Below are 21,363 nucleotides of genomic sequence, written 5' to 3'. Positions count from 1 at the left end.
ACGTCTCACTTCGGTCATGGGTTTGCTGCCAACGTAGGTCATAGATCATAGCCAACCTGACCTTTGGGAATTTGGGTTGAGTTATCATTGAAATGTAAGAAACGTTTAATTTCTTCAAAGCGATTACAGGATGATAACTCTAATTCCGTTATATCAGCAGGCAAGCTGGTATTGCCTAAGAACTGAATTTCTGTTTCTGTTTTCTCTAAAAAGCTGTCCCTCCATCTAGTTTTTGCGTTTCTGTTAGCACGAGAACTGGTACTGGTAAGTTCTGATAATGGAATGTCGCCTTCCATGTCAGAATCTGATTCAGGTAGTATTATAGGTGGCCGATTCCTAGCCCGTTTTCTGTAGTTATCATAATCAGAAACCTTTTCATCAGTGGTGCCGTTAGGAAGTTTTTGAATGATGGTATTTATGTACACCACCATAAAACTTTATTAGGTCCATTATATGTACTACAACAAAACAATATGAATCTAAAAATTTAGTCTCTTAGTATTTCATCCGAATGGGGTGTTGTTCATTTAGATTGCATTCAGCCTGAATGACATAGGTATTTATTGATGTTTAAAATAAATGTTCTATATCTTTAATTATAAAAAAATGTTTTTTATGCGATAATCGAACCTGCTGCCTTTCATTGAAATAAAAAACCACAGTCCGCAAGTATTACGTTAATGCATAATGTACCAAATATAAACCAACAGTAAAAGGAATATTTCTGCATGTTGGCTCATATTTAGTCCAAACCTTAAAATAACATTTTCGCAGAGTAAAATCATAAAAATACAGAAAACCTTACCTTGTCCAGATAAATTGTAATATTTCACCAACGTTACGTATTTTTACTAATAGAAATTGGGATGATAACTATTTTTAAACGAATTTTAAAAAGACACTTACGCGGGGCACCGGTCGAAATATGTCCTTCTAACTTGCAACTCATTTTTAGTACAGCTATTTACTCAAAGATGGTGTTGTTAGTATTTAGTATGGAAGCGTATGTACCGTTTATGATCCTTCTTGTAGAAAACGAAGTTTTATTTATTCAAACAGAAAATATTGATCAAAGAACGGTGTGGATCATATTTGTACCAAAATGCAGGAAGGGGTTAAAGAATTGTATTCATTGCTGCTGTTACTTCTGAGTGTTAGTTATTATTAATTTAACAACAATTTTAGTTCAGTTATTTGCACAAATAGTAATAGTTTTGATATATTTTAAGTGGTAATATTGTAAAATGGGCTGCTTTTGGTCAGACGAGGTAACAATTTCTTAAAAGGTTTTATGTTTTACATTACTTTTATTGTAGTATCCATCATTGTTCAAGATATTTACGAGTGTATATTATATATATATACCGAAATAATATGCTATGCCAATGCATTTGCAATTTGTGTTTTTTAGAATTACGAGTCGTGCCGCCATTGCAATCGGAAAGCAGTTAATAATTTGATTATTGTGAACGAATGCTGCCAAATATGTTATGAAAGGGTGACAAGACAAGCAAGTTCTGGAAGTCGGGCTGGTGTCCAAAGGCATTCTAATTCTGTAAGTATTTTGTAACGAAACGAGGTACTGAATTGTAAACTTTACCCCAAGTGTCCTCAGTAACAGTGTCTTCGCGAATCCCTGGAGTTTGGTTTGATCAGCCGCAACTGTCGTTTATTCAGTGCGAGGCTATTAAAACCAGAAAAGTTAAGTGATTTTATATTATATTTAACCTCGTCGTCACAAAGGTCGGAAAAGACGTTCTACAACAAGTAATAAAAATTTAACTATCGCTACCAGAGAGCATCAGAAATGAATTATTGAAAACCAGGTTATTGACTGTATACGAGGAATCGGAAACGAGAAAATTCCAGAAACAGCTAAGTGAGATGGATTAAGGCTCGTAAAAACCATCGCATCTTTTACGAAGGATGAGATACTTGGCCAGAGGAACCTTTTGTTTTAGGGAGAGTTCAAGTATTACGTCACGCAATGTTTGGAGATTCTTGACGTAACCCATGGGGGGTTAGGGGTTAGGGGTAACGCGCCGTAACGTTCTTCGTTACGTAATACTTGAACGAATTTTTTTTTTCAAAAAAAGGTTGCTATTTTATGAAATTACATAGGTAAAGTCCTGGAACATTTGTTATTTTGTTATTGTATTAGTCAATCATAACTAGAACACATAAATCGAACTTTGCATTTTAGTACTCGTGCAAGTATCAATTTCAATTACGTATGTTTATTGTTTAAGATAACGAACAATATTTAATAATTGGTAATTGTTAATTTGATAAAATTTTCGTTGAGGTTTGGGTTGAGGCTTCTTTTGGCGCGATGAAGAAAAATGATGAGTGTGAATTTTTAGGATGCGCGCGCACACCAACACCTAAATTCGACATCGTAAAGTTAGGTCTCACCTAGACCTACACGCTAATGCACGCATGGAAATCGATAACTATGTTCAAGTTGTAGTATTTTTATATTAAGAACTCGTGTTTCGTAACAGTATCTACAATTAAACAGTGTGAATAAATAAAGATTATGTTGGTGTTTTTAAATCAATTTCATATACGACGGTGATAGGTAGTATTTACAACTATTTTATTTATTTAAATAAAATCTTTTTGATTAATGTAATAATATTTATCGTTAATCACTACTACATTTTAGTTTTTTTTTCATGCGCCAAAGAAGTATAACTTCTAACGCCGGTACATAAGTGCACACTCTTTTTTTTTTTGTAAAGGGGGGAATGAATGTAGTGACATCATATTCACTCACACAATATTATTGTACTTGTGTGTAGTAGTTTTAACCGATTACCTTGTTTATAATGTTTATATGTTCGCGAGTGTAGATTCAACCAGTGTACTTATCGCTCGTAATAAATAATATATATTTCTCCACTGAATTTTTATTAACATCAGGTGAGCCTCCTGCCCGTATGCCCCCTATTCTATAAAAAAAAACAAAGGTAGGACATAATTCATAAGTACATTAATAGATACAAAATAGAAGAAAAGAAAGTAAAATTTATATACACATATATGTATGTATTTGTATAATTTTAAAAAAATCGGATTAATTGTTCCTGAGAACCAAGTCAAGTCAGTTTTGTATTACTAAGGTATAGGAATAGACCATTTGTGTTCGGGTCAAAAATTAATATATCAAAAAATTACAGGTGGGTCCATATTACGGTGAATACAAATGTAGGAGTTGCGGGCGATACTGGAATAGCAGACTTTGTTGGCCTAAATCATACCAAATGTGTAAGAGGTGCAAAATACCAGTCTACGCATACAAATTCGTGAGTATTTACGTCTTGGTGTAGAGTTGCGCTGTGCCCTCCAAATACAATGAGCCATACATGATTTAAATTAAATATTGGGTAAAGTTGATACGGCTAACGCGAGGTTAATGCGGGAACCAAGTAGGAACCTGAGGCTTACGTCTAAATTTTTGAATGTACCGCGCGCACAATCCAACTTGGTTAGCAAAGCGCCACTCACGCGAGCAATACAAACAAACAAACAAGATTTCTATTGAGGTAGACCTATTTGTTTGTACGTTGGCTGAGTTCACAGGAGTTGGTTGCTATATTGTTAGTTATAAGATTTAGGCATATAAGTATGTATTATTTTGGTGTGGGTATTATTTTGGCCTTAGCAACTATTGAAGCCGACCTTAATTCGATGATATTGTTACACTCTTTCTCGCGAGGGGGGTGTTTTGGCTCGTTCGGAGCGTAACCCTGCCCCTTCGAGTAACACGGAGGCGGGCATTTAGTCCTTGATAAGAGCTGAAGCGTGGGAGGAGACAGAAGACAGCGTGACTTTAATCTTTAAAAACAAGGGTTACGAGAATTACATATGTTCCCGATATCGGATGTAAGTGATGTCAACTCGCTTATTGTGCATTATCGGAAACGAGAATATTATATTTATATATATATTTATAATAATGAATCCCCATTTTCCTTGGTCACGGCATCACGCCTGAACGGCTCGACCGATTTCGCTATTTTTTTGTTCTGTTCATTATCATCAGGAGAAGGTTCTTATTAAAGAAAAAATTCAGAAAATTTCGCGGAAAATTAGAAAATTTAAAATTATTAAACTTTTTTAATGTAACCTTAAGACATTTGACATAGAATTGAATGAATGCGTGCTGCAAATATAGTCAAAGAGAAGCTAAAACTAAGAATGTTGTATACCATAAAGCATTAGAATAAAAAACACTCTTTAAATGAATTATACCAATTCGAATTCAATATTCATAATCTTAACTATCGGGTCAGCTAGATCGACCTGACAACTTTATATAAAAATACAATTAAAATAATAAAATCAAAAATCTGCTAATTTATGGCGTCTAAGGCGGAACAAAGTTCGCCGGGTCAGCTAGTATTATAATAAATTTATGAGTGTATGACAAACTAAAGGGCTCATATTTGTGCGCTCATCGGTTATTTGCTAAAAAAAACAATTTTTATGTATATTTATGAGAATGTATATCTACTAAATTGCCTATCAAAATTTGCCCGCTAGTATTAAATTATTTTGAATTGATTTTTGGGAAAAAATTTCGTTCACTTGTTATTTAAACAAAATATCGTCTACATCAGGGCAATTTTGATAGGCAACTTGGTACATAAACCTACATTCTCCTAATTATAAATATGACCCAATAATCCTGCAGCCCGGATCTCGTACGATTATTACTAGCAAAACTGACATTTTACAATTTATTGCCAACAAGTGTAAGATTTTGAAAGTTATACTCCTTTTGGCGCGATGGTGAAAAATGATGAGAGTGAATTTTACGATGCGCGCGCACACCGACACCTGAATTCTAGAAATCCTAAAGTTAGGTCTAGGTGGCATGAAAATCGATAACTATGTTCAAGTTGTATATTCTAGTACATATTAAGAACTCGTGTTTCGTAACAGTACAATTAAACAGTGTGAATAAATAAATATAATTTCGGTGTTTTTTTTTCTACTAATAATTCATTTATTTAAAGAAGTATAACTTCTAACGCGTACGTACATAAGTACACACACTTTTTTGTTTTTTAATTAGATTTGCGCTTACCTGTATATTGTATAACTTAACTAATGTTAGGTTAGGTTAGCTAGCATAACTAGCGTCCTAACTTTATAGTTAAAGGTGCGCGATACACGCACAGAATATATATATACTTTTGACGTAATCACCAAATAAGAATCCCCCCTCACTTACATATATATATTATATTTTTTCCAGAGAGAATTACATGATTCAGATCTATCTAAAAAGGAGGATAAAGAGCATGAAAGTGATTTATGCCAAAAATGCAAAGAATTGGGTCATTATTGTAGACTCACTCGCAACAAAGGAAAATCCTACAAGAATTTCTAAACGAGAGAAACCACTTTATATAACAAAAAATATTTAATCAATACAAAAAATATGTTTATTAATAAAATCTGAAAATTTTTTGTTTTTTATTTTGTGACTCAACGAATTCCAGATCGACGAATAATCATTGTTTTCCGCCATATAAGTGAAAATTGGCAAAACATTGCTAGCGTAAACATCAATATCGTCGCTGACAAAATTTTCTAATAGAATTAATTTTTCCACGACATCCTTTATTTGATTTTCCTCCATTTCTCTGTTCAAATAATGACACTGCAACAAAAAATAGATATGAAAAATGTTTTTTCTGAAAAAACTCCGCTGAAAAAAAACAACAATGCTCGCAATGTCATCCACTGACAACTGCGTCATTTTGGTTTAAAAAAAAATTAATAGAATAGGAGGCAAAAGGACGAAGTCTCAACAGATATAGCCGCCCATAGACACTGAGTGGAAGATACGACTATCAAAAAGTATTGGATTTGACAATAGTAAATGTATGGACAAGGTAAATGAACCAACGCCGAGTCATTTCGCCATTCGTCAAATCAAGTCTCTTTTTATGACAGCGTAAACACAATTTGATACATAGAGACGAAATATGAGATTTGTTAATAAATCATTAGTTTTAGAGATATTATAACTTGCTGGATCGTAAAAATAATAAGAATTTTAATATCCCCTAAAAGCACCACAGATTATCGACAACCAAAAAAAATATAAGGTTTTCCTTACCCGAGTCATGTCAATAAAATTGTCAAAACAATACATAAGACACGACCATGTTTCGTCCGTCCTGTGTTTGCTCACCGCGATGGCGATTAATAACACAGCTTCATGGAATATATTATATAAATGTCGCTTTGTAAATATTTTCAGATCTTTCCAAATTTGATCCCATTCTTCCGGTATAGTTGAACACAATACCTGTAAAATGGATAGGCAATTGGTACGAGGGTGGTGATATCTATTTATTAACAGCATATAACGTTAAATTAAACAAAATTAAGGTATTCACAAACAAGCAACAAAATTTATTTAAATTAGGACAATAACAGATTGCATACGTTTCTTTGATAATTTTTGATTTCATAGTCACAGAAAACCAAAATAATAATAACAAAAAGTTATGGATAGAGAGATATGTACATTTTAAATGTGTTTGTTTAGTTGTTGTTCAATCAATCAAAATTTAATTTAGATCCGACTTAAGGCATGCTTATGAATGTTAAAAACTTTTACAAAATTCACGAAAGAGCAAAATTACGCCATCCGTTCGCAAGACTACCAGGAGGTCTTGTTCTGAGAAGAACGGGCAAAAACTGTTATAACTGGACCTGGCTTAGTATTATGCTGTGGAGTAGACGTTCCACATTGCTGGTCTTTCTACTGAATACATTTAATTCTGGGTTTGGGGCAAGCCAGTTTCCTCACGATGTTTTCCATCATCGCGCACATTGGAAGCGCGTTTGTTATGTCGCATCCTGAAGCCACTAGGCCAATACTGCTTTAAAGCCTTTTTATGGTATTATCACCCATATCCTTACGTTTAGAATAAGGTGGTTTTTCGTCGAAGATTCTAGAACTAACACAAAAACTAGGATCTTGCTATTGGTTTTAGAGTGCATGCCCCTGAGGTCATTTCTAGCCCGTCTGTGCATAAACGAGCTTTCCGTCTATGACCCGCTTGCAACACAGATAATAGCCTTCTACCCAAAAAGTTGACATCGTGTGACAAAAGCATAATTACGTATTAAAAAAGATGATCACAAAACCGATACAGAAATCTTAGGCAAACCTGAAAGGTTTTAGCGTCATTTTTGTTACCTAACCTTAGTTAAATTACATAGCTTTTAAAAAAAATCTAGTTTTTTAACTACGAGAGTAAGAGAGATGGACGTTTCTCCAGTGTATCTTAAGTAGGAGAGCAAGGGAGACGGACGTTTCTCAAGTATGTCTTAACTACGAGAGCAAGTGAGATGGACGTTTCTCCAGTGTCGCAGCTATATAGTAAAAAAAAAAAAAAAACACGAGAGTAAGAGAGATGGAGAATGACGCCAGCTCCGCCATTTATTTCAAATAATATTGTAAAATGTTACAAAATAAATAAAGCATGATTTATATGTATCAAACTGCGTTTTAGTCTGAAGTGTATATAAAAAATTGTGTGGTTTTATAAAACCACGGTAAAAGAACAATAAACTATGTGCGCCGCCATATTGGCCTTTCACTTTATCCCTACTCCGCGGCCGACCGTCACGCGACATACGCCACACAGACCAAAAAGTTTAAGATGATTTAATAAAAGTTTCAGTTTTAAAAAGATATACCTTTGACAATCGAGCTGTGAGCAGTTCAACATCCATTTCTTTATGAGTACGAACACCTGTGATAACTTCAAGGAATGTATCGCCAGGTGGATTCCATAATTGTCTAAAATAATACAAATTCAATGGGTCTATGTTTCTTAGTTTTACTTTTAACCAAGATTGTTCTTTTTCTGAAAAAATATTAAATTTATTTAATATGCAAATCTTATCAACAATTAAACGATTTTATGTTGTTAGTATTTTTGTATTGTGGGATTGATCTGCTATTGTCAGTAATATACTAAATTGAAACAATTATTGTATTTTCTTTTTGAATGTGAAATAATTTAATATCAAACTGATAAAACTGTCATCACATCAATGAACAACAACACAAATTTAAAGTAGGTATTACATTAACGTAAAATATATCCAGTATTTAATTTTGATTTAAAAAATATTAACACTCGCTCAATCTTTGCAAAAGATTAACATTTATTAAAATTAGGAAGTAAGAGTAAAAATTAAAATAAATAACTGTTAATATGATGTCTGCTTTTTATATCACACTAAGAGTCTGTTTCACAATGTATGGATAAAGTGCCAAATAGCTATGCAACACATAAATTATTCGAAAGATAAAAGTTCCGAATAAGATACTTGGCATTTCATGACATATAGCGCTATCTGACAGTTGTAAAACGCAACAATACTATTTATCCTACCAATAAATAATTATAAATTACAAAGACTAAAAATTATAATAACAATTAATTATCAAATTATTTTAATTCTTATTGTTGGAACTTATCCGGACATTGTGAAACAGATCCTAAATTTCTTATAATAATTAACTTTTAGGGTGTTTCACATTCTCCGGATAAGTGTGGAGAGACTCTTAGAATATAAAAATGATATCATTTGTATATTTTAATAATTAAATCATAAATACCTGGTATTTGCCCAGAATATGAATCCAGTAAGGATAAAAGTAACTCGATTGCATATTGCAGTGTGCGAGGTGACATTGTATGGAACAATGTAACATCTTTCCATCTAAGTGTATCACATACTTGGCCCAACATTGCCATTAGCGGAGCCCGATATTCAATTAGTTCATTCAATGTATATGCTTTAAGTAATAATTTACACTGCATGTGAATTCCAACTATGTTTTTATTTAAAAGACTATTGTATAGACATGGCATTATTACTAAAAGAAACAATTTGGAACCAGGTATGATGTCTGCGGACTTCAGCTTAGTCAAAAACTTTATGTAATCAAAGAATTTTTCTTTCATCATATCACTCTCCATCAACTCCTTGGTGACTGTCATAATACACGATTCTGTTTCATTTGTGTAATAATTATTTGTATACTGTTTCAAATATTCCATAACATTCACCATCATTTGAGTTTGTTGATTATTTTCAGCGGCCACATGAAAAACTTTAGTAAACACCTGTTTGGGACTTTGTAAGAATACACAAAGCACTTCTGACATATCTGTATCTGACGACATAGTTAACTTATTAAATATTTCAATGATCATTTGACTAAAATTTTTAGTTACTAAATTATCATTGAAGCTGCCGTTAAAATATTCATTTAGAAGCTCAAATTTTTTTTCTGTCCTACAATGTTGAAATGCTTCTATTGTTAATAACTTTACGTATTCATGAACGTCCAACTCATTGGTTATGTGAGCTATGCATATTTTAAATAGTTTACTGCATTCCTCTTCATTTAACTCTGATATATTTAATGCCAATTGTTCAATAAGAATAGCATCTTTGCACAAATCATTACGATACAATATAGCTCTAATCCATTTAAGTTTTTCATCATCATTCATTATATTATTAACAAGGGTTTCATTGTCTATTTCGTTAATAATTTGTACACAGTCTACAGGTTTACAAGATATTTGCTCTAACATAGGGATTACAGGATGTTCACAAGCAGTAGGAATATTTCGTAAAAAAGTCTGCACTTTATAGCAAATTTCTCCAACTGTCTTCTGCATACTTTTGTTATCGTCTTCAAACTCACTCCAAGCACAATAAATTTCCACACTCACTTCCTTAACTAATTCTTTGCATGTGTCCAATAATGCTAAATTACAGCTTTCAATGATTTCTTTAACATCTTTATGAGAACAGTTGTCTATAGTATATGCCTCTAAATTTTTTATAGATTCTTCTTTATATGACAATTCATAAATTGAATAGGAATCTGGTAGCTTAAGTGTTTGTGTTTTTACATATTCACTGAAACAGTCATTTATTGTATCAAGTAATATATATAAATTATTACCCACATACTTATATTTGTCATCCTTTTTAATCATTTCTAGTTTTCTATAATTAGGTGGTTCATAAAAATATTTTAAGCAAGTATGAAAATTGTTTACAGCTTGTGTTAATTCTATACTTGTGGTATGGAAAAATATTAATCTGTATATAAATTTATAACATGCAGCAACCAACACTTGAAGGTTTTTTAAACATTTTGTTGGATAAAAATATTTAAAGTGATGTATTAATAGCTCTGTAAGTTGTAGAGATAGTTGTGGGTTGGAATAAATAATAATCTCACCAACAAAACTTCTCATATTTAGTTTCCATAACATTTCATTTAGTAAACACTTTGGGATTGTAGGTATTGTCCATATAACTGAACCAACTCCATCTAGTTCAACTAGTTCTTGAAGTATTTCCAAATCTGCATTCAGCACTAGATAGAATGCAAATTTTCTTAAAAGATCTCTTTTTATCTCATTCAGGTTCTGGTCAAACTGTTTTTCAGATAAAAACTCTTGAATCGCATTTATGATGGCTTCAAGTTTTTTTTCATTACCTGTAAAATGCGATAAATATTTTTAGTGCAAATATTAAATTGAAAAAAAAAATAGAAAGTAAAAAACTTTTGTTTACCTCCTCTAGCTGTTATTTTTGTAAAGGGATGCGTATTATCAACTGACAATATGGCTCCTTGTAAAGCCACTAATTCCGGAGTAAAATCCATAGTTTCACTTAATAATAATTTTAAATGATTAAAATCCAACACAAAAGCAGTAATGAGTTAAAAGAGCACACGGATCCGCCGGTGGCCGGTTAAAAATTATAATATGCAATAAACATGTCAATTGTCAATTGTAAGAATTAAAAATGACAAATATCTGTGAGACTGAGAGTTCATTAATAATTAATACTTAATAAGATAGGTACTTTACATATAATTATCCATATTTAATACGAGAAGAAATTAGAAAACATTCTATCTAGAATACTAGTCTAAATTCATCTGTGGTCATCGTCAATCGTCATCATTATACAGATTACAGTGTATCACGTATGGTCATCTCTTGGATTCCTAAAGCTAAATTACATTTAACATTCTGAGATGGTTGGCGGTTGCATTGTTTTTGCAAATTGCAAATTGCAATGTCTTCTTACTTACCTGTGTTTGTTTTTATTGATGAGCAACGATTTATTAAAATAACAGGAAAACGATTTTTATAGTGAAATTTGAAATAGTATGTCATGTCCAAAATGAATTCACAACCAGAGCTGCGTACCAATGCTAGCATTTATGCTAACCCCTTTCCAAAATTCGGCCGCCCAGAAATTATAGGTTATATAGGATTAGAAAATCTTAAATATGCAAGAAAGATTTCTAATACTACCGTAAATTTTGACCTTAACTTACTAGCAGAAGAAGCGCAAAGGAAACCACCTGAACATGATGTAAAGTTAAATGACTTAATTCGGTTCTTGTACGATAATGAGAAACGTTTGAATTTTCGAACTCCAAACAACCTCGATTCTGCTACAATATTTTGCTATCGGGGCTTAATGACCTGTGTCGCCAACTCGCCTTATGAAAATGAGCCTTGGATGATCGTGGCGTTATTATTTAAGGGAAATATATATTTATGTGCACGAGACACCCAAGTCAAGAAGTTAAAGAAAAAAAATATGACTGAAAAGGATAAATTATTTACATCATGGGGATTCAAGTTTGAACAGTATATTTTGTCTGGTATGATTAATTCCTAAGATCCTTCACTCTCAATCACTTGTGTTAGCTTGCATGCATAAGGTTGATCACCTATAACATTTATTATGTACTTTTTAGTATTAAAATTAAAAATTTATTGTAACTATTGTAGATAAACCCCATGTGAAACCAAATCCAAATGTGCCTAATAATGAAATGGAGGAGTTTTCATGTGTCTTTAGGACAACACTAAACAATCATAAAATCATATACGGTGCAGAAATGGATGGAATTCGTTGTGATAAAAAAGAAGTTCATGAAGCTCCTCAGACAGTTGATGATGTCTTACATTATTTACAAGACAAAGAATTCATAGAGGTTAAAACAAATCGACATTTAGAATTTCCCCATCAACATAAAAGTTATAGGTAAGGTATAAAATAATATAAATATTTAAATAACCTTACTACTGGTCCCATTCAGAGTTATGGCTCGGCTGGTGGGCATGAGTTCTTATACTTCAGTGAAATTTCTGACTCTTGTATGTAAAAAAAATATTAGACATGTGTATGAAGACGCGTTCACCACCAATTAGCTGTCAGTTTTATATATTTCATAACATTTATATTCATTATTATAAAGTGAAATTTTATTGTTTATTTTCTTACAGACGGTATAAGACAAGAAAATGGTGGTGCCAATCATTTCTTGTTGGAATAGATACAATAATATGTGGTTTTAGGAATGATAATGGTATTGTTGAGAAATTACAAACTATCAATGTTAAAGATCTCCCAAAAATTTCAAAGGTAAGTTTCAGTCTCTGAACACTCATAAGTAGGGTTGCCACCTTTTTTCACAATTAAGTATATTTTTATATACAAAAAAAGAACATAATATGAAAGTAAAGTACAATTTAATTTTCTTTTAATATTATTGTATATATATCTGTATTTAATTGCTTTTTGTAGTATTAAATTAGTATCTCGACTAAACAGTTAAACAGCAGGTTAAACAGACAGTCATTTTGATGACAATCTTCCAATTGTTATAACAGTTTTTACTTGAAATAAATATTCCACACATAGCTTTTCACTTCAATAACAAAATGCATCGTGTTTAAATAGAATTTATTTGTAGGAATTTTGGGACCCAAATGTTTGCTTCAACTTTTTGGATACGTTCTTTGTGTATGTGAAAAGATGTTTCAACCGAGAAATAAAATGCAAATATGGCGGTAAAGATTTCGATCTAAAAAGTGTGCCATTAACGAGTTTGTTGTTTGAGCTGGTGCCAAACAAGTATGTTAAATGCATGAACTATGCCCACGAAGATGACCCAATTCTTCCCGACTGGTTTCTCACCACATTTGGAAAACACCAGGAAATATAATGACAATACAATAATGTTTATTTAAGTACATAGTGATCTATTCCAACCAACACTGGCAACCCAAAGGCAAAACGAAAAATACTAAGGGTAAGGGTCTACCAAATCAACAAAATACAATTATAAAAAGAGTGACGGAGAGTTTATTGCCAGTTCTTCTCTGCCGTTCTACGCCCTTGATTTGAGAACTGGCAGTAAATGTAAAAAAGAAGCATTTAATGTATATTTCTTTTTTGACGTTCATTATCAAACTTGATCCTAAAAATAAATGTGCAATTCACACAGTAGAAGGTAGAAGTGATAGAAGTGAAACCTTCAAAAACAAAGTTTTTATTATTAATATGGAAATAAGACTCACTACCTATAGTAGAGTAGGATTAAACTTTTGTTTAACAAATATATTTTGATGTTAAATTTTAATTTATAAGTTAAATATCGATCTTTAATTTGGTAATAACTAAATAAATAAATGTTTGAAATTCGATGAAACGAAAAAGCGATAGTAAAGGGACACAAATTCATACGATTTAACGTAGGAGGAAATAAGATAGGAAGCATTTTACAGTAAATAAACTATAAATAAAGTAATTTTTTATTTAACTGTAGTAGGTTTCCCTTCATGTTTCTATAATTAATTAAAATTTACATATTTAAATAAATTTGATAGATTTCATATAATTAATATATTAATAATAAATAATATAATTAATATTAATAATAAATTTTAAGTATATTTTCTTTTCAAAGGGTAAGATTTGGAAACCCTTTTAAGTAAAAAATACCTGTGTCAGGGTATATATCTCTCACATCTATTTTCTTTTAATTGAGAAAATGATCAAATTCACACTAATTTAAAGAATTATGAACCTTTTAGTGTCGCTTTTTCGTTTCAACAACATTCAAATCACAACAATGCTAATGAAGTTTTCACTTGAAAATAGTATGTATATTTTCTTTCTCATTCTTTACCGGCTTCAACCCACACATTTTGTATTTGTGTCTCTTAACTGTCGCTTTTCCGTTACATCCGGTTTGAAATCACAACGATTCTATAGAAGTTTGCAAGAAGAAATGTGCAATTCACACGTGGTAGAAGTGAAACCTTCAAAAGCAAAGTTTTTATAATGAATCAATATATAAATTAAACATTTTTCACTATCTAAATGTATTAAGCTTTTATTTAAAAACAATATATTGTAATGATAAATTTTAATTTATATGATTAATCTTTAATTTGGTAAAAACTAAAACAACGAAAGTTTGAAATTCGATAAAATGAAAAAGCGCCAGGCAAAAGAGGCTGTATAATGCTTTCTATCTCATTTTCTCCCACGTTAGATCTTATGAATTTATGTTTCTGTCTCTTTTTACTGTCGCTTTTTCCGTTGCATCCGGTTTTGTTACACGCGTTAGAAGTTTACACGTGTTAAAATAAAAATTCCATAATTGTTTATAGTGAAGAGGTGAAGATGGAATTATTTCTATTTTCAAAACTGTGTGTGCAAGCGAGAGCTATTGCTATCTCGCTCGTGGCTCTTAAAAACGCGGCGCAGAAGAAAGAGAAAGAAGAAATTTGGTTCTTTTCTGCGCGCAGCCGTAGAAGCGTTCGAAGGTGTTCTTCCCAGAACACTTCGATATCGTAGCCTTACGATAACGCTAATAAACTGTTATTTTCAGAACATTTGAACGTAACTTACGAATAGTTATATAAACTGTTATTTTCAGAACATATTATTGTATCTTGACGAAAACCTTTAACAACTGTCCTTGTCAGGACATATTACCGTGTCTTACATCCATGTCAAACTGTTCTTCTCAGAACATTCTAACGTATTAACGATAACGACAGGATTCACCCTCTGGGGAAGCGTACCGGTAGGCGTATGACGCGGCCTCGGCGAAGTGTTCTTGTAGGTATTGAATTGTTCCCAATGGTTTGCTGTTTCAGGTTGTCATTTTGGTATTTCATGTTGTTGTTATTTTGATGCTTCAGGCCATTTGATGGTTTTTGTAGTACGCTCGCACTTTATGTGGTTTGCTTGCAGGTACTCGGTGTTGTATGAGTAGGCATATCTTGCTCGGCGATAGTGTAGGCAGGTTTGAGTCTGTCGATTCATTTCACGGTTAGGTAGGTAGGTGGACTCATTTTCCGCAATTAGACTCAAATTTGGTCCGTTTTGCGTAAAGTCCTGGGCGATTTAGCCAGCCTAGCTCTTTCCAGAAGCACAGAAGTCTCCTGGGCACTTCACAGGCTTCACAGCTTGTCGCTCCGTGCGACATCACTGTTCCGAGGATTTCCGTACGTTGATTAGCCACAGCCTCGCATTCCAGTACTACGTGGGTGACTGATTCGTCTGCGCTGAAACAGCTTCTGCACATGGGGCTGTCCGTCGCCCCTAAAACAAAATGATGTTTATTCTATTTATCTAGGTTCTCTATGTCTAGTGATATTAGTGTTACGACTTTTTTGTTCCTTCGGGTCGAGTTGATGTTTTCCATCAGTGCATAGAGAGCGTCCTCGGTACCATGCTGCGGCATGAAACTGTATTGCTTGGGAGAGAGTTGGGGGACCTGGTGCCAATTCAGCCTTTTCACCAGCATTTTTCCATTATTTTGCCCAATACCGGTAAAAGTCAGATTGGTCGGTATGATTTGGGCTGACTGTAATTTTCCTTCCCTGGTTTTTTGAGGAAGATCACTGTGGCCTTCTTCCAAATCCTTGGGAAATAGACCAGGTCGAGGCATCTATTCGCCAATGCCAGGAAAACGTCTGGGTCCGCAAATATCGCCTCGCCGCATATGTCTGACGTTAGTCCATCCCCTCCAGGGGCCTTTTTGGGGTTAAAACTCCTGGCACATTCCACGAGTTCCTTCAGTGTAAAAGGCGGGTCATGGGCTCCATCGTGGCCAGATTCTTTTATCATTTTAACCTTCGTATTTCTGTGTGCCAGAGGGTTTCCCGTCCGCTCGTATCTCCGGAAAGAAAGTCTGTAATTAACTATGGTGTTTTCTAGAAGCGTAGTGGCGTCTAAAGTGTTGATGTAATGTGGTGTGAGTTTATGTTGACATACCAACTGTCTAACATTCGCACGAAAGTGGGTCCAGTTCGCTTTTCGAACATTGTACACTCTAGTTGATCTCGCGTAACCGTCATCAATTATTATCCGTGAGGTGATTTCGAATTGGATGGTATTATCATCCGAATTGGTGACACTCTGGTCCGCCCTCCAGTCTACAATGAGACCGAGGAGGTCAGGCGTGGTGACGTTAACGCAACTGGTGTATATTGTGTTTCCTCTGGTGGTGTTAAAGGTTGGCGTCCCACCCTGGTTTTGGATCTCCAATCCAGCGCTATGGAAGGTCGCTTCTGCCTCTTTTCCCCTCTCGTTGGTTATCCTATCGTACGTCTATCGAAACGTCTGGTGGGGACCAGACGCTTCTGGCGTTTACGTCACCTCCCACTATTGTTCTCATATGTTTTTATATAAAATCAATCACGCGGAGCAAGGCTTGTATACTATGTATAAGTATTGTATACTATGTACAAGACTGCTGACAAAAATCCCGAATTTTTTTTCCGTTACCGTTTCTGAGATTCAAATTTCCGATTTTGATAAATTTTGTCAATTTTTCGGAATTTAATAATTTTAAAGATATATTAGGTACTATGTATCCAAGCTGCGCGGTTAAAGCCGGTACATGGATCCGTTCCCGAGTTGTTCCAATTGTAAATGTTTTACCGTCGGCTTTTCTCGGCAACCGCTGACTCATTTTCGATGTTTGAAGAATTTTGTAAATTTTGCGGGATTTTTGCAAATTTCGGAATTTAATAATTTTAAAAATATATTAGGTACTATGTATCCAAGCTGCGCGGTTAAAGCCGGTACATGGATCCGTTCCCGAGTTGTTCCAATTGTAAATGTTTTACCGTCGGCTTTTCTCGGCAACCGCTGACTCGTTTTCGATGTTTGAAGAATTTTGTAAATTTTGCGGGATTTTTGCAAATTTCGGAATTTAATAATTTTAAAAATATATTAGGTACTATGTATCCAAGCTGCGCGGTTAAAGCCGGTACATGGATCCGTTCCCGAGTTGTTCCAATTGTAAATGTTTTACCGTCGGCTTTTCTCGGCAACCGCTGACTCGTTTTCGATGTTTGAAGAATTTTGTAAATTTTGCGGGATTTTTGCAAATTTCGGAATTTAATAATTTTAAAAATATAGTAGGTACTATGTATCCAAGCTGCGCGGTTAAAGCCGGTACATGGATCCGTTCCCGAGTTGTTCCAATTGTAAATGTTTTACCGTCGGCTTTTCTCGGCAACCGCTGACTCGTTTTCGATGTTTGAAGAATTTTGTAAATTTTGCGGGATTTTTGCAAATTTCGGAATTTATTAATTTTAAAAATATATTAGGTACTATGTATCCAAGCTGCGCGGTTAAAGCCGGTACATGGATCCGTTCCCGAGTTGTTCCAATTGTAAATGTTTTACCGTCGGCTTTTCTCGGCAACCGCTGACTCGTTTTCGATGTTTGAAGAATTTTGTAAATTTTGCGGGATTTTTGCAAATTTCGGAATTTAATAATTTTAAAATATAGTAGGTACTATGTATCCAAGCTGCGCGGTTAAAGCCGGTACATGGATCCGTTCCCGAGTTGTTCCAATTGTAAATGTTTTACCGTCGGCTTTTCTCGGCAACCGCTGACTCGTTTTCGATGTTTGAAGAATTTTGTAAATTTTGCGGGATTTTTGCAAATTTCGGAATTTAATAATTTTAAAAATATAGTAGGTACTATGTATCCAAGCTGCGCGGTTAAAGCCGGTACATGGATCCGTTCCCGAGTTGTTCCAATTGTAAATGTTTTACCGTCGGCTTTTCTCGGCAACCGCTGACTCGTTTTCGATGTTTGAAGAATTTTGTAAATTTTGCGGGATTTTTGCAAATTTCGGAATTTAATATTTTTAAAAATATATTACTATGTATCCAAGCTGCGCGGTCAAAGCCGGTACATGGATCCGTTGCCGTTCCGTTCCCGAGTTGTTCCAATTGTAAATGTTTTTCCGTCGGCTTTTCTCGGCAACCGCTGTCTCGTTTTCGATGTTTGAAGCGGCTGCCTACTGGACTCGACGGGAGCTTTCATGGTCGCATGTCTTCCCTCGGGATCTCCGACCACGTGCCACGTGGTTTTGGTGTTTTATCCCCTTGGATATTGGTCTTAAAAATCCGTGCGACCCCTCAATAGATGCAGCTCTTTTTGGGGGGCGTCGCATTAGTTTTTATGTTATTTGATTTTAAATAGCTTTTTGATAGGTTATGTGTTTTTCGTATTTTAAATTTTTTTACCCCGGCCCGATTTTTTAACGCGATACACCAATCTTCTCGTTTCTTGGGATACGTTGATTGGTGTACAGGGCACAGGCCAATTGTGAGGGAAAGCTCTGTATCGCTCGCCTATGGTTACGCCCCTTTTCACTTATTATTTATTTTCTCCCCCAATTTTAGGGGTGCATCCAGCGATACCAAAAACTGGTGGGGTCGTTGATCAATATCGCACGCCGCACGCACTTTTTATGTTTTTTAACTTTTTTGACTCTTTTCACGAACTTTTTACTATTCGATATATATATATATATATATATATTTAGAATCGCCAATAAATATATATATAGAAATATATATATTTAGAATCGCCAATAAATATATATATAGAAATATATTTTTGTTTCGCGACAAAAACCTATTTATAGGTATTTTTGAGTACGGAGCGGCAAGTTTTCTGACCGATTCGGGCGGCGGATCGACTGCTACTAAATGAATGCGGTAGGTACGTCGGTATCCTTCTGGTAGGTACGGACGTAATTATAGTTTTGTCACGTTTCTTACGTTGTAGGTATTTAGCGCCGCGTCTATGGTGGAGGCGTCTTTGGCATATTTTCACGGTAAAAGTTTATGATAACGAGAAAACGCCGCGGTTCTACGGTTTGTGGTTTTGGAAAGTCTGTAATGGCTTGTACCTTATCTTGTGGTGGCTGTATTCCTTCCGCCGTAACCGGTTGGTAATTGTTGCATCCTCCCTCGCGAGGACGATGTTTAAACCCATTCGGGGCATGTGCCCCCTTCGGGTGGTGCTTCGGTTCGCACCTAATACAGGGTGGTACGGGGGCGGTCTATGTAGCCCTTGGTGGGGGCTGCTTCGCGCGAGGAGGCATGGCTCGACTCGCTGCGCGCAGCCGATGGGGTCAAATCCGTCGGATCGGAAATCCGGTCGAAGCGTTCGAACTTGTTCATCTCAGAACACTTTGATATCGTAGCCTTACGATAACGCTAATAAACTGTTCTTTTCACAATTGTTGTATCTTGAAGAAAACTAGTAGTAGCAGGTCTTGATATCCATAGTTGCTCCCCTCACACTTTAAAATCGATTTTTGTTTAGTTTTTTGTAATTGTTTCTTTTTTGTAATGTTTAAAAATTGTTTCGATTGATATTTGTATGTGCTCTAAATGAATGTCATGTTTGCCTCTAATTGCTTGTCACATTAAAAATTGTATTTTGTTTGTTTTTACCAATGTATCAGTGTGCCGAGCATTGGCAAACTTTATCAATTAAAAAAAAAACCTTTAACAAATTTCCTTGTCAGGACATATTACCTTGTCTTACAACAACGATGACGAACTGTTCTTCTCAGAACATTCTAACGTATCGACGATTATGTCAACTAATCAAATTACCTACAGAAGTAATTCCTTTCGCGTAAAAAATATATATTTTTTTGTTTGTAAACAATAGCAAAAACTAAAATGTCTACTGTAGCTAACTTCAGGGTGTAGGTATTTTGTGACGGTGTGCGCGCATCGTAAAAATTTCTTTGACCATTCCCTAACGCGCCAAAAGTAATATATCTTCAAATATTGAATACAAACTTACTATAACCTCACTCTGCGAACATATAAAGATGTCGATAGTATCAAAGAGCATTCAGTAAACGTCTTTGTTAGCGAGGATATGTGAGTTCTTGGAGAACACTTGGGTTGTTCCACCCCCCGCAAGACTATTCCTTCATGAGAAGACTAAGTCCTTCATATATAAATTTTAAAAAAAAACTCAGAAGAAATAATTTTTAAAGCAGAAGGGGACTATACTTCTGGCTTTTGACAGGTCTATATATATCACAGATATGTCCAATCCTGGATGGATTGGACATATCTGTGATACCCCGTCTCTGGATAAATGTGACTGAAACGAGTAGAAATCTCGCGCACACTTACATTTCATAACAAATCGACATTAAAATAACTGTGTACCCTAAGAAAAATGTTTTTTATTATATAAGTTTAATATTAAAATGCTTAAGTGATATTTTAAATAAAATATATAATTTATTAATGCAGTCTTTTATTTGATTAACTTCACCTTTGGTTATGAATATGTATAATTCAAATTAAACCAGTGACTTAGTTAAGTTTTTTTGCCGCGCAGGACTACAGATATTGTGAGTACTACTATATATTTCTGTCAAATACATAATGACAACGATTGTCTTTGTCATTAAAACAAATATATTTCTCTGTAACTTCTTTATTTAAAAAAAAATTGCCCTTTGATATAACAATAAAATTTGATTTACTTTAACAATTTTGATGTAAAAAAATATAAATAAAATTAGAGTTTCGATATGATTGAAGTTGTATTAGAACAATTTTACTGAATATTGTTTTAAATACTTGTTATTCAATCTATAAAAATTTATTTAATGAAATTTCTTGATTAAGAAAAAATAAACTGCACAATTTGAACTTCATAATGTTACTGTATTCGCTCCTTGCTCTCCGAACTACTGCTCACTTTGAAGTTTGAATGCGTCTGGCAAGATGATAGAACCGTCGAATCTGTCCGGCAATTTTAAAATGAAGATTAATAGGCCCCCAAAAAATTATATATAAAATTTAGAATTGAGAATATAACGTAAGTATAATTATAATAGTTTAAGGGTATCCGGCAGTGAGTTGGAACCATACTAACTGTATGGCATTGAGCAACGCGAGTTTTAATATTATTATGAATCAAATATATAAAAATTAAGTTTTATTTTATGACAAATTTGAGATGGAATTTTAAACACCTTTGTTAACTGTTATCAGCCAAAGCCACCACTGCCTTTAATTTTCAGCTTCTATAAAAAGACGAAGGTCTGGCACTTACGGGCTCTTGGACCATAAGAGTGTCGATATCTGTATCGTTTTGGGAAAAAGCCGCATCTCT

General features: G+C 34.1%; 3 protein-coding genes across 6 annotated transcripts; 2 read left to right on the top strand and 1 right to left on the bottom strand.

Annotated features, from left to right (window-relative positions):
- Nucleotides 1-434: 434 nt before the first annotated feature.
- On the top strand, nucleotides 435-5,479 carry LOC111000543. Of its 2 annotated transcripts, none has more exons than XM_045633397.1 (4): nucleotides 435-1,153; nucleotides 1,412-1,555; nucleotides 3,183-3,308; nucleotides 5,267-5,479. In XM_045633397.1, the coding sequence occupies exons 1-4, from the start codon at nucleotides 1,103-1,105 to the stop codon at nucleotides 5,399-5,401; spliced, it is 456 nt and encodes a 151-aa protein (XP_045489353.1). In that variant the 5' UTR covers nucleotides 435-1,102; the 3' UTR covers nucleotides 5,402-5,479. The 2 variants fall into 2 exon arrangements, with proteins under 2 accessions (XP_045489353.1, XP_022125700.2); XM_022270008.2 differs by having other exon boundaries at nucleotides 1,122-1,268.
- Nucleotides 5,435-10,851, bottom strand: LOC111000542. 3 transcript variants are annotated; one of them, XM_022270006.2, is made up of 5 exons: nucleotides 10,648-10,850; nucleotides 8,663-10,570; nucleotides 7,732-7,901; nucleotides 6,137-6,328; nucleotides 5,435-5,674 (listed from the first exon to the last, which is right to left on the bottom strand). In XM_022270006.2, exons 1-5 carry the CDS (start codon nucleotides 10,736-10,738, stop codon nucleotides 5,435-5,437), a joined length of 2,601 nt encoding a protein of 866 aa, XP_022125698.2. In that variant the 5' UTR covers nucleotides 10,739-10,850. The 3 variants fall into 3 exon arrangements, with proteins under 3 accessions (XP_022125698.2, XP_022125699.2, XP_045489352.1); XM_022270007.2 differs by lacking the exon at nucleotides 10,648-10,850 and having other exon boundaries at nucleotides 8,663-9,981; nucleotides 10,310-10,465; XM_045633396.1 differs by lacking the exon at nucleotides 5,435-5,674 and having other exon boundaries at nucleotides 6,143-6,328; nucleotides 7,732-7,834; nucleotides 10,648-10,851.
- Nucleotides 10,852-10,923: 72 nt separating this feature from the next.
- LOC111000544 (decapping nuclease DXO homolog) lies at nucleotides 10,924-13,257 on the top strand. The gene is made up of 4 exons (XM_022270009.2): nucleotides 10,924-11,755; nucleotides 11,886-12,141; nucleotides 12,384-12,522; nucleotides 12,854-13,257. The coding sequence occupies exons 1-4, from the start codon at nucleotides 11,257-11,259 to the stop codon at nucleotides 13,103-13,105; spliced, it is 1,146 nt and encodes a 381-aa protein (XP_022125701.2). The 5' UTR covers nucleotides 10,924-11,256; the 3' UTR covers nucleotides 13,106-13,257.
- Nucleotides 13,258-21,363: the final 8,106 nt, after the last annotated feature.

Source organism: Pieris rapae, chromosome 23 (genome assembly GCF_905147795.1).
Source record: "Pieris rapae chromosome 23, ilPieRapa1.1, whole genome shotgun sequence".
Taxonomy (NCBI): Eukaryota; Metazoa; Arthropoda; class Insecta; order Lepidoptera; family Pieridae; genus Pieris; species Pieris rapae.
Note: the sequence above shows the minus strand (reverse complement) of the source record. Positions and strands in the feature narration are given on the sequence as shown.

What these genes read in the sequence shown, in the direction of transcription:
- LOC111000543 (XM_045633397.1), top strand. Translation starts at nt 1,103, where the DNA reads ATGCAGGAAGGGGTTAAAGAATTGTATTCATTGCTGCTGTTACTTCTG. An exon ending in TCCAAAGGCATTCTAATTCT is followed by an intron (nt 1,556 to 3,182) that starts GTAAGTATTTTG and finishes AAAAAATTACAG; the next exon opens with GTGGGTCCATATTACGGTGA. An exon ending in CAGTCTACGCATACAAATTC is followed by an intron (nt 3,309 to 5,266) that starts GTGAGTATTTAC and finishes TATTTTTTCCAG; the next exon opens with AGAGAATTACATGATTCAGA.
- LOC111000542 (XM_022270006.2), bottom strand. Translation starts at nt 10,738, where the DNA reads ATGGATTTTACTCCGGAATTAGTGGCTTTACAAGGAGCCATATTGTCA. An exon ending in ATATTCTGGGCAAATACCAG is followed by an intron (nt 7,902 to 8,662) that starts GTATTTATGATT and finishes ATATTTTTTCAG; the next exon opens with AAAAAGAACAATCTTGGTTA. An exon ending in TCACAGCTCGATTGTCAAAG is followed by an intron (nt 6,329 to 7,731) that starts GTATATCTTTTT and finishes TCCATTTTACAG; the next exon opens with GTATTGTGTTCAACTATACC.
- LOC111000544 (XM_022270009.2), top strand. Translation starts at nt 11,257, where the DNA reads ATGTCCAAAATGAATTCACAACCAGAGCTGCGTACCAATGCTAGCATT. An exon ending in TGAACAGTATATTTTGTCTG is followed by an intron (nt 11,756 to 11,885) that starts GTATGATTAATT and finishes TAACTATTGTAG; the next exon opens with ATAAACCCCATGTGAAACCA. An exon ending in ATCTCCCAAAAATTTCAAAG is followed by an intron (nt 12,523 to 12,853) that starts GTAAGTTTCAGT and finishes ATTTATTTGTAG; the next exon opens with GAATTTTGGGACCCAAATGT.